The sequence below is a fragment of the Trichomycterus rosablanca genome, chromosome 20 (assembly GCF_030014385.1).
Source record: "Trichomycterus rosablanca isolate fTriRos1 chromosome 20, fTriRos1.hap1, whole genome shotgun sequence".
NCBI classification, from domain to species: domain Eukaryota; kingdom Metazoa; phylum Chordata; class Actinopteri; order Siluriformes; family Trichomycteridae; genus Trichomycterus; species Trichomycterus rosablanca.
In genome coordinates, this window is record NC_086007.1 from 23100941 (window position 1) to 23112685 (window position 11745).

Sequence of the window (11745 nt, forward strand, 5' to 3'; positions counted from 1 at the left end):
TCCCGTTTCATTAGAAAGTTAAGATCATGTGTGTACATGGACTCTTACGCACCTTACGCACTTTGCGCAAATGACTCGGAGCATGCGCAGTGAGGCTCTTATTCCGCGCGCTTGTGTTTTGGTGAATGATAGCTCTTTTCTGTACTTTGTGCTTATAAATGTAAACAGATTATCAGATTATTTTAAATGAACAAGGCCACATGTATTCTGTCACTACCCTTAAGTAAGTATTGCAGTAAAATGTTGGTAGGTAGTATTTATATATGCAATATGTAATATTGTACATCTGTTTTATTTCTATTTGTCCCTTATACTTTCCCTTTAAGTTCTTACTTTTTGTATATTTATATAAATGTCTTTTCACTGCTTTGACATTGGCAATACTGTAACCATTACAACAGACATATTACTAAAGCTCATTGAATTGAAACGAATTGAATGAGAAACTCCGCGGATTATATACCCACAAAAGTCTGCTCTGATTGGCCGGTTTGTTCTCATTTCATCGACCAATCAGTAACAAATGTGTCGAATTCCTCCGACCAATCAGAAAACATTTGAAACAAAACAACAGCGATAGTGCAACTCTGACGGAACTAAGAAGCGCTAAATATGACACATCACGCTGAATTGTGTTTTTCAGCAGACAGGCGAATTCAGACATCGATCACCGGCAGTGACAGTTAAAGCTGAGATAAGAATCCGCTGGATTAGCAATAACATATGATTAGAAGTTAGAATAAACTGGGATCGGTTAGCTGAGGTGTAGCTCAGTCAGCAGCAGCGGTGTAAAAGCCGGCCGGTGTGATAGCTTCACTTAGCAGAGCAGCTAACAGTTTACTGTAGGCAAACCCGGGCGAGTCCTGCTGCTGCGGGTTCATTCTATTTCTCTGTTCTAAAGTAGGGGAATATATGCAGGTATGAGTGCAGCAGTTTATATTTTATCAACGGTTACGGGCTACGTGCTCACATCTGTGTTATTACTGAAATGTCCGTCGCTGCTGCACCGCAGGAAGAGAGAGAGTTTCCGCAGCAGACACATCTCACACCGCGGCGGTGAGTCCGGTCCCTCTCAGCGTTCACTTTCATCCAGGGCTGCTGATTGTTTCTCCTAATAGTAGAGCATAGTTCAGCATAGTTCAGCATAGTTCGGTACTACTGGTAGTTTTTTATGCTTAAATGTAATACAATGTTTCATTACACATGCAAGTAGAAAGTTAGATCCTTAAAAATGTATATTTCAAAAGTTCTTAGTATTTTGCATGTTTCTCCTATTATATTTACATGTTCAGCATTTAGCAGATGCCTTTATCCAAAGTAACTTACAGTACTGTGACAGTACACAGTCTAAGCAATTGAGGGTCTTGCTCAAGGGCCCAACAGTAGCTACCTGGCAGTGGAGGGGCTTGAACCAGTGACCTTCTGATTACTAGTCCAGTACCTTAACCACTCAGCTACAACTGCCTTTTACTGCAATAATAGTATTCAAACTGGCACATAATCCACAACTGATTATTCATATAATCCCAGCATAATTTCACAATATTCCAAAAAGCATCCCATGATGTTACTGGTGCTTGATAGATTTAGGTCAGGTGACTGTGACAAAACAAATCTCCTTGATCTTCTTTGGTCTTTTGGTAGTTGTTGAAAAGCTTCAAGGTTTGAGATTTGTAGTAAAGATATTATTTAGAAAGAACTGCCAGCATTTTACTAGTGGTCTCTCTAATCTTTTAGCTGTAATGAGAAAACGTACAGTAGCTTCCAACAAGGACAATGATGTGAAACAGCATATGCCTCCCTCCTGATTTCATTATGTTAAGCTTAATGGCTAAGATTAAAATATATATAAGAGATATGAGTAAACATATATATTATCTTGTGTTAACTCATATCTCTTATATATCAAAAATCAATATATCCCCAACACCGACTGGGCCTGTGGAAAAGGTCTAATTTAATTGATTAAAGTGATGTTAAACACATAAACATCACTTAAATCCAAAATAAACACTTTCAGACTATGTAAAGTAGGCCGTAAGGTCCCAATAAGCAGCAATTTATGCCACAAGCTTACAAAGTTTCAGAAGAGATGAGAGCCATTTTTAAGACACTTGGACTATAGTGAATCACAGTGTGAGCCATTATGTCTGAGTTATGCAGCAACACAATGATCTGATCTGGAAGGGCCTAGCAGAAATGCTGTGTACACAGTTTATACTGGAACACCTTTAAATGTGACTGAAGTCACAGTGGGGTGTAGAACTGATCTCCAGTTATCTGTGCAGTTGTTGCTGATAATAGTGACATAACCAGTTATATACTGTAGATTGGGGGGGAAATACTTTGTTTGAATTTTTTTTTTCATTATGGCTCTGTTTATGTTATACATTACACCAGCAAAATAATTATCCATAAGTATATACAGATGTGACAGTGAGTTTGTTGGATATTCTATTCCAAAATTTGTGTGCATTCAGTTAAAAGTGAATTTGTAAGGCATGTCTGATAAGAAGGCCTGGCTTGTACAGGTCCCACACCAAATCAAACAATAAACCAAAGCTGGAACAGGAAATGATCTTCCTTTTGTAAGGCTAAAACACTAAAACTCAGTCATAAACGTCAACATGTACGCCATGCTGGACTCCACCTGATCAAGCCCTTTAACCCAGATTTACAGCTGATATGACTAAGTCGGTTTTCTGCTGTTGACCACGTGGTGCAATGAACTTACAGCCTTCTGATAAGTTCTGCTCATGTCTGCTTTGATGAGTCATTTTTACACCTTTTTCTCTTTTTGGTTACAGGTGCAGGTGAGAACCTGGAGAACACCATGGCAGCCTTCAGGCAGTGCGTTTCCTTGCTGGTCACAATTCATTGCTTGCATGCATATTTAAGAACGTCATTCAGTGATCCTAAAGGCTCCTGTGTGCCTGTAATGCCACGATTTCAGAGCACTTGAACTGTGTACTTCCATACCATCATTTTCCACTCCTTCTTTCTTCCCCTTTTTCTACAGTGCTGTACAACTTGGCACCGACATGCTGGAGCTGGACTGTCACATGACCAAGGACGAGCAGGTGGTGGTGTTGCATGATTCCAACTTGAAGAGGTCGACTGGCATTAGTGCCAACATATCGGATGTGGCATATACTGTAAGTGATATAGCAACTGGGGTTCACCACATGGGGATCTTCTGCTGTTGTGTACTGTGTAGATTCTATGACATTTGTACTGTACTTACATTTTGTGGCCAAAATTATATAGACAGCAGATTATGAGCTTGTTGGACATTCTATTCCAAACAATAGGCATTTATAAAGAGACCCCCCCCCCCCCCCCCCTTTATTTAAGCGACAACAGTCTTCACTCCTCTGAGAAGCATTTCTAAAACAATTCAGTTGAAAGAGCATTTGACGAGAAGCAGTGTGCAGTAGGCCTGGCTCCCAGTCAGTGTTCTGATTCATACCCAAGGTGTTTAGTGGCCTGCACAGATCATCAACCATAATCCCACAGGAGTTCCTCCCCACTTAACCCGCCTTTATGAATCATGTGCAAATGTTGGAACGGGAAAGGGCTTTCCCTAAACTGTTGCCACAAAGTTGGAAGCATATTTAATTCCTGTATAATTCATTTTATACATGTTAGCAATGGCCCAGGCTGAACTAAGTAATTAGAAGTGGTGTTCACATACTTTTAGCCATAAAGCATATGTAACACATTTCATTTGATGTGTCAACTGTATTATAGTAGATGTTGTATTCCTAAATGTGTGTTTGTTTTCAGGACCTTCCACCTTACTTGTGTAAACTTGGTGTGAGTTTTAAGCGAGGTAAGTGGTGCATTTTTAACTCTCCCACAGATTTAACCCTATATGGATTGGATTCATTTTTTAGGGTGTGTCTTCTATATAATGTTCAGAAGTTTTTATAGCGATACGGTCATGCTTTGGATGGTAATACAATTACGATAAGAGACACAAGCTTCTGTGGATTGTGTTCCCAATGAACCCAAGACCGTAGGTCAAAACAAGGCCATGTCCTTAAAGAGCTAAACTGGCTTACCAAGTAAGTTTGGCAAACTGGTTAATAAGGAGATCAAAGAGGGAGGAAATCATTTTTACATCAATGTACATTTTCTACCTTTGACTGTAAACGATTCAATCATATTAAAATCCAGTTTCCCATGGGGTTCACTTAACCTTTCTTTATTTAACTGTATTTAAGAGGCCTGTCTTGCTCTGTGTCTGTACAGAGTGCTTCGTCGAAGGAGGTGAAGATAAACATATCCCACTGCTGAGAGACGTCTTCGAGGCCTTCCCTAACACGCCCATAAATATCGACATCAAAGTTAATAATGACGAACTTATCCGGAAGGTCTGTGCTTTGTCACTGCACTTCTGTCTGCTTTATTTGCACAATAGCAGCAGCTCATTCCTGTAAATGACCAGATTAGATAACGATACGTTAAATGCAATACAAATTCACGTGAGGAAAAGCTTTTGACTGACCGTCTTGTTTCCAAAGGTCTCGGATCTTGTTACTAAATACGACAGGGAGAGTCTGACTGTATGGGGGAACTCCAGCAACTTAATAGTTCAGAAGTGTTACAAAGAGGTACGTTATGTTTGTAAAAGTGACTTTTTAATTTACAGTGACTGTAAATTAATTTCATACCACGATACACAACTGGGATCCAATTTATGGCCTGGTCACATGTTTCTGCATTCCCAGCAGGAAATAAATGTATTTTACATTTAAGGCTGGGTGCATGACGTAATATAAACTTACCGATTGGGGGACACATCAGTTCACCCTTAGTGCAGGTCCCAAGCCCAGATAAATAGCAGGGTTGTGTCAAATTGATCATTTCTGGTTAGAATCTTTCAGTCTCAGGCAGGCTAACACAGACAAGAAGTTCCTGGTATAACTGGCTTTTTAGAGTTACTGTGCTCTTAAACATTGCTTTTATTCTTGGTTTTGATAGAACCCGCGGATTCCCTTGCTGTTCAGTTTACCCAGAGTACTGGTGCTTGTGGGGCTTTTCTACACAGGCCTTCTGCCCTTCGTGCCCCTTAAGGAGCAGTTCTTGGAGATCCCAATGCCTTCCATTACTACCAAGTAAGGAACATATACATTTACACCTACTTACATAGATCTATATATAAGATATGTATGTATATATACACACACACACACACACACACACACACACACACGTGATTTCCTGGCTGTGTTCCAAACTACAATGTGTGTTTGACATGCACTGATAAGCCAAAGCATTAGGACCAGCCCCCAAATATGTCCATGCCAATTTAATGACAACTGTGCATATCATGACCAAGGTCTCGGTGGATCAGAGCTGTATTTAAAGCATATTAGGCAGGTGGTCCTAATGTTTTGGCTCATCAGAGTATTTACTGAAGCTTTTTATGACCATGCAAATACTCAGCTGATGGCTTAGTATAGAAAGGATTCCTCTTATATAATCCTCTAATCCACAAGCAGTGGAAAGCACATGACTGCTCTGGATCTCTAACCTTCATAGAGTAAAAGACTAGATAGCAGCTGCCAACCAGGCAGGCCCTCAAGGACAAAATCATATTTATTAATCCTCCAGTCATGTCAGAGGTTTTACTTGAACTGCAGTTGATGATTGTGCATTTTCTTAGGCTCAGAGACCTCAGGAAAATCACAAAGACTGAGCGATTTATCACTTGGCTGGCAGACAGGTAAGTTCTAGTTTAAACCGAGCAAAGTGAGCTATATGGCTTAAAGTATGTAGGCACCACTCCTTTTTATTGGTTCCAGGTGTTTCAGCTTCACCTATTTCTGTTTCTGGCATTACTGTGCCACTGTGTACAAGATAAAACATGGTTCAATTTGGGGACTACAGAGCCCTGATCTGAAACCTTAATGGACACCTTTGGGATGAATTGGAATGTCGATTGCGAGCCTGGCCTTTTCATCCAAATTCAACATCAGTGCCTAACGACTGCCTCGTGACTAAATGGGGACCAATCCCTACACACTTTCCAACCTTGTAAGAATCCTTTCTAGTAGTTGCAAAAAGGGGGTTGTCAACTTTATATTAGTTCCCGTGATTTTGAACTGGGATGTCCAAGAAGCTCAGTCAAGTGTCCACATACTTTTGGTCATATAGAGTATTTATGTATTTCTGCTTTCTGTTATATCAGGCTAGAGTCACTAAAACAGTTTTGCATCAGGTGATTAGTCTTGTATTTGCACCCAGTTTCATGCATGTTTTTGATGATTTCTTCCCCCAGACTTCTCATGAGAAAATCTCTGTTTGACCATCTAACAGCCCGAGGAATCCAGGTGGGCATTTTGCTCTCAGCATTGATTCTTATTGATAACAATAATACAGTCACTCATCAATTAAACAGCTTTGTGCATGGCAAAGCTCAAACAGAAAGTGACTGAACTGACAAACTGCCCGCTTGTGACTTTGACCACAGGTCTACGTGTGGGTGCTGAATGATGAGGAGGACTTTAAACGCGCCTTTGACCTTGGGGCCACCGGCGTGATGACGGACTACCCCACCAAGTTAAAAGAGTTCATGGAGAAGGACGTTCCTTCAAAATCCAAGTGACCTGAAAAAAAATACTCCATTTTTTACTTCCTTTTGCATTTCTCCTTGCTGCCTATAATCTTGTGTTTGCACATTTGCAGAACAGTAGGGGCTGAGGGAAGGGTCCGGCCCACTATTAAATCATGACTTTTACAGGTCGCAGTGGACATCCCAGTTAAACCACTAGTACATTTCCCCCAAGGCCTACCTGTTACTGTATTTTAAATGTTGTCATCGCAGTACTGTTTTTGCTACAGTGCTGCCTTAAGTCATGAATATAGACCAGCACGATATTTCAAAGAGAATATCATAATAGCACAAAAGAATTATTTATTTAGTGTTGAGCTTAGAAAAGTATTTATTTATTATTTGTTGGAACTTTCTTTAATAGTGGCATTGTTCCTGTAGCTGCTGATCAGTCTTGCACATCAGTGAGGTAAAGTTTTAGCCCATGATGGGATTTCTGACTTGAATAACTCATGTTGTGCCATGTAATCTCAGTTGGGTTAAGTTGGACTTTTGACTTCTATCCTGACATGCTCCTATAAAATTAGTATACAATATTTGATGAATAGTTCCTTAATCACTGCAAGCTGTCCAGGCTCACAGACAATGATGCCCCCAACCACAGTTAGGATGAGGTTTTGTAGTTGTTGGTTTGCACAGTAAGACGTTTATTGTAACCGTCTACATCAACTTGGCATATATAGGTGTCTTATTAGTCAACCTGAGACATGCAGCAATGTTTTAAAGAGCATTTTAAAGAAGGAAGTTTACAAGGGCAAAAGCGGTAATAAAACACAGGGCAGCTCTAGTTCTTTTGATGCCACTATTGTTCTAAAACGGCCAGTAATGCAGTAAAGTACTTGCTTGCAGATGACGACTAAAAATATGTTTACAGTAGTAAGAAGCAATATAGTAATGAGTCTCTGTTTAAGTTTTGTAGTCTGTCCTTAGCTTGTAAAAGTTAAATGACTGAATGATATGAGATTTAAAAAAAATCCATATAAATAATAAGACACAAACCAGTATGATCAGCAAACTGGTCAAAGCCATAACTGCCTGTTTATATGTTCTACATGTATTACATTAATTCCCAATGATTATTATTAATTATTGTGAAAGTCTGATTGTTTTCGTTGCACTTTTATCAGATTTGAGGAATATATAACATTATACATGATATATTTCTTGTAAACAGCTAAAGCCATTATTATAATGTAATGTACGAAAATATTTGGAAAGCAAAACTCTGGCACATATATTGGGCAACAAGTATTCAACCACTTATGCATTAAACCACTGCGAATAAGCTTGCGTCTTTCGATTTTGCACTGTCAACTTAATATATATTACTAAAACTCCTAATGGCAAGAAATAATGAGCTTTTTGCAGAATTTTAGTTCATTCCTCCTGGCAAACCTTATTCAATTCTCCAAGATAACAATGGTCCTCTGATGGACTCACCATTTCAAAATCCAGAACACACCAAGTAACAGTGAGTAAGATAAACATTTAGCCTGGCCATGCAAGCGATTTTTCTTCATTAGAACGCAGTCTTTAGATATTTTGACCCTATGTTTCATGTCACTGTCTCATTAAAACAGCAATTTTTGTACTTTAGATTTCGTGTCTTGGCTGATGACATTAAATTTAACTAATATGTCCTGGTACATTGATCCATTATTTTTTTTAAGTTGTCTAATTCTGAGAAATTTGTTAAACGCACAATTTAATGTCTGAATACTTCTTATGACAGAGCCAAAAGGCATTTTACATTTGAAGTGAATGTATGAATATGTTCCCCACTGTAATATAGTTTTTGGCCAAATAAAAATAACTTGTAGTATGGTCTGTAGTAGCTATTACAGCCTTTAGCTGTATTACAAAATCCTTTTGTGTCTTTTTCTTACTCTTCCAAAAGTAAGCACACAGAATTCTGTTTAATACTTAGTTTTGACTTATTACTGGTACGACAACCAGTGTTATTTATTTCCTAGCTGATTCTTGGTTTAAAGTTGTATGATCCACTTCACTGTTTTTCCAAGCAAGATTTGGCCCAGTTGGTTCAGCCACACCCATTGCTTACATGTGTATTAATATCCGTTCAAATTTATGTTAACAGTTTGTTAAAGAAAATCCTTTACTGTTGAGTGTTCCTCTGAATGAACACACATTCCCACTGATGGATTCTAAAGGTTTGTTAAGATTTATTAATTATATATACTGATAATTACTGCAGATTTTTTTAAACCTGTAATTCATGTTTTTCAGTTTTGTGTAAATGTCTTGTTTTTTTTATATATATATATATATATGTATAGTGCATGTTATAGTATATAGTATGAATTACAAACTTTGGCTGTCGTTACGTGCAGGTTTTCAATAAGTGCTAGCACAATCACAATCACACTTTGTTTTACATCATATTAATGAATGTGATATCAGGGAGGGAACTTTCTTTATGCTGCATTGATAGCAAGATGTATAGTGATAAATGTTGGTATGTAATAATGAGATTATGTATAGAGCTGAGTTATGACCTCAATAGATGTCTACATATCTACAGATATTAAATGTATGTTTAATTACAAATGAAAGCAACATATAAGTATGAATATGACAAAGTACTATAAAGAGTATATTTTTGGCCGCTTGAACGGTGCTACCTACCTGACAAATATTAACAGGCATAATTGACAGGAGCTGAGGGAGGGAGAAGTGGATGGGTTATCATGCAACAGTGACTCCCAGAGAGGTCATGAGAGTGCATTTGGGGGGTGGGGGGGATCAAAAATATAAAACCAAAAAATATTTATACATTTAAATGCCTGTGGTGTTTTTGTTTGTTTGTAATCTGCTGATTGCTGTGTATGGATATATTCTTATAATCTGACAGTAAGTGTTATTCACCAGTTTGTTGTTAGTTTTCAAATGCTTTTTCAAATGGTGCATAAATGTAATTGAACAGGCCTGTTTCATTCCTAGTTCAAAAAGATCAGTTGTTTAGTGATCTAAATGCAGCAGTAATTTGTAAATGTTTTGTCAGCAACAATGTTTTGAATAAAGCCGGTTCAAAGTACTTGACTTCATCTCTTGAACTGCATTTGAATGTTTGTTCATCCAACCATTTCATCCTGTGCCAGGGTCATATGGGTGGCTTCATGATAACACTGGGTGAAAAGCCTGGAAACACTCTGGAAAAGGTGCCAATCCATTAGAGGTCATGTATGTTTTTTGTAAGTGAGATAAAACCCATACATGCCCTGACATGCCTAGTCCTCACTCACAGGAACCATATTTCCGCATTTTAATGTTGACCTTTGGTGACAGTGGGCCCCCACACATTTTAAGCATTAATCAGATTTACCCTTCGCATTACCCGTATTGGGATAAAGAAGTTACTGTAAATGAATGAACGAAAGAAAGAATAATGGAACGAATGATCATGTTTTACTTTACATGGTGCAAATTGCAAGGCTGCAAACAATCTAATTTACTGTAGTATTGGCCAAAAGAGGGCGCATGGTGTTCGTGTTTGAGTAAAAATTCTACAGTTTGTTCTTTCAACCCAACCTTGACCTTGTGTTGAGATCTACAGATTTCTTTACCTGGTAGGATGTAAAGCTGCAAGAAATCATGATTTCTGCATTAATTACTCACACTATGTGGTCTCAAGTTATAAATATAGACAAAACAAATTACACATGTTTTAAAGCCCTGGCTGAAAAAGACTATGTATCATGATGTATTCCACAATAAGACAATTTGTATATAGCATTACATATGTTGGTGCTGTTGTTACTCTTAGAAAAACTAGGCATCCTGCAAACAAAATAGTGAGTGGTGTTTTGAAACATTGCCTGGTCTCTCAAGTTTGGAAAAGCCGACCTGAATGTTTTACAAACCTTCTGGAACAATGTGATTACCTTATTTCAAATGTAAAGTACGCTGGCATCAGCTTCATAGTTTGAGGCTGCTTTGTTGATTATGACCTGAACAGCTTACAGATTAAGAGAACCATTATTTTTTGGTCTAGGCCTCCTCACAAACAAAATACCTAGAAATATAATGAGACAAACAAAAATCATATATAATTCAAGCATTGTCTTCTTTTTCCTTTATGCTTCATCCTGGTCAGGATCTTAATGAGTCCAATGCATTGGGCAAACTCACTGAAAGGACCCAAACAGCTCTATCTGGGATTCAAACCCAGAGCCTTCTTGCTTTGAGTCAACAGTGATACCCTAAGCCACCCCTGTTGTATTCTACATGTGAATTACCATTAGCCTATTGATGTTACCAGTCAGCATTATAAATGGTAAATTACGCCAGTACATTTATTAATAATAATATAATTAGCATATATATTTGTGGGCGGCACGGTGGCTTATTGGGTAGCACTGTCGTCTCACAGCAAGAAGGTCCTACGTTCGATCCCCAGGCAGGGCGGTCCGGGTCCATTCTCTGCGGAATTTGCATGTTCTCCTCGTATCTGCGCGTGGGTTTCCTCCAGGAGCTCCGGTTTCCTCCCACAGTCCAAAAACATGCAGTCAGGTTAATTGGAGACACTGAATTGCCCTATAGGTGAATGGACGTGTATATGTGTGTGTGTGTATGTGTGTCTGCCCTGCGATGGACTGGCGTCCCATCCAGGGTGTTACTGTGTGCCTTGCGCCCATTGAAAAGCTGGGATAGGCTCCAGCACCACACGACCCTGATTCGATAAGCAGATAAGAAAGTGAATGAATGAATGAATGAATGAATGTTTGTGAATGTTTGGCTCAAATGAAAACATTTAACCACAATGCTACAAAAGCTAATGATAACCATATTTGAAGCTGTAGTTGCCAACAACGGCAACAAAGCACTCAGGCATTACATGATATAAACATTTTATGTGTGACATGATGTGTGTAGAGTTAAAGTGGATATAATTACACTGTAAGTATATAAAAACAAAACTTTATACACTTTAGCCACTGGATGTAAATCGAAGCTAAGCTGCAGGTAAATAGAATATAACGGTTCTGACGATGAGAAGTTTGGTTTTTCCCTTTTGACCAATCAGAGCGGTGTTGCTAAGCCGGGCTTCATTTTGATTGGCTGAGAAAGCTGCCAGTTTCTGAATGTCAGGTGCTACATGATTCTGA

General features: G+C 38.6%; 1 protein-coding gene across 1 annotated transcript; it reads left to right on the forward strand.

The window, feature by feature from the left end:
- The first annotated feature begins 911 nt into the window (after positions 1 to 911).
- Positions 912 to 6856, forward strand: gdpd1 (glycerophosphodiester phosphodiesterase domain containing 1). The gene is made up of 10 exons (XM_063016624.1): positions 912 to 1056; positions 2808 to 2850; positions 3020 to 3155; positions 3787 to 3832; positions 4255 to 4376; positions 4527 to 4616; positions 4987 to 5120; positions 5672 to 5731; positions 6287 to 6338; positions 6479 to 6856. Exons 1-10 carry the CDS (start codon positions 921 to 923, stop codon positions 6611 to 6613), a joined length of 954 nt encoding a protein of 317 aa, XP_062872694.1. The 5' UTR covers positions 912 to 920; the 3' UTR covers positions 6614 to 6856.
- The last annotated feature ends 4889 nt before the right edge of the window (positions 6857 to 11745 follow it).

Coding starts and splice junctions, on each gene's coding strand:
- gdpd1 (XM_063016624.1), top strand. CDS start 921: ATGAGTGCAGCAGTTTATATTTTATCAACGGTTACGGGCTACGTGCTC. Junction 1,057..2,807: donor ACACATCTCACACCGCGGCG/GTGAGTCCGGTC, acceptor TTTTGGTTACAG/GTGCAGGTGAGAACCTGGAG. Junction 2,851..3,019: donor ACCATGGCAGCCTTCAGGCA/GTGCGTTTCCTT, acceptor CTTTTTCTACAG/TGCTGTACAACTTGGCACCG.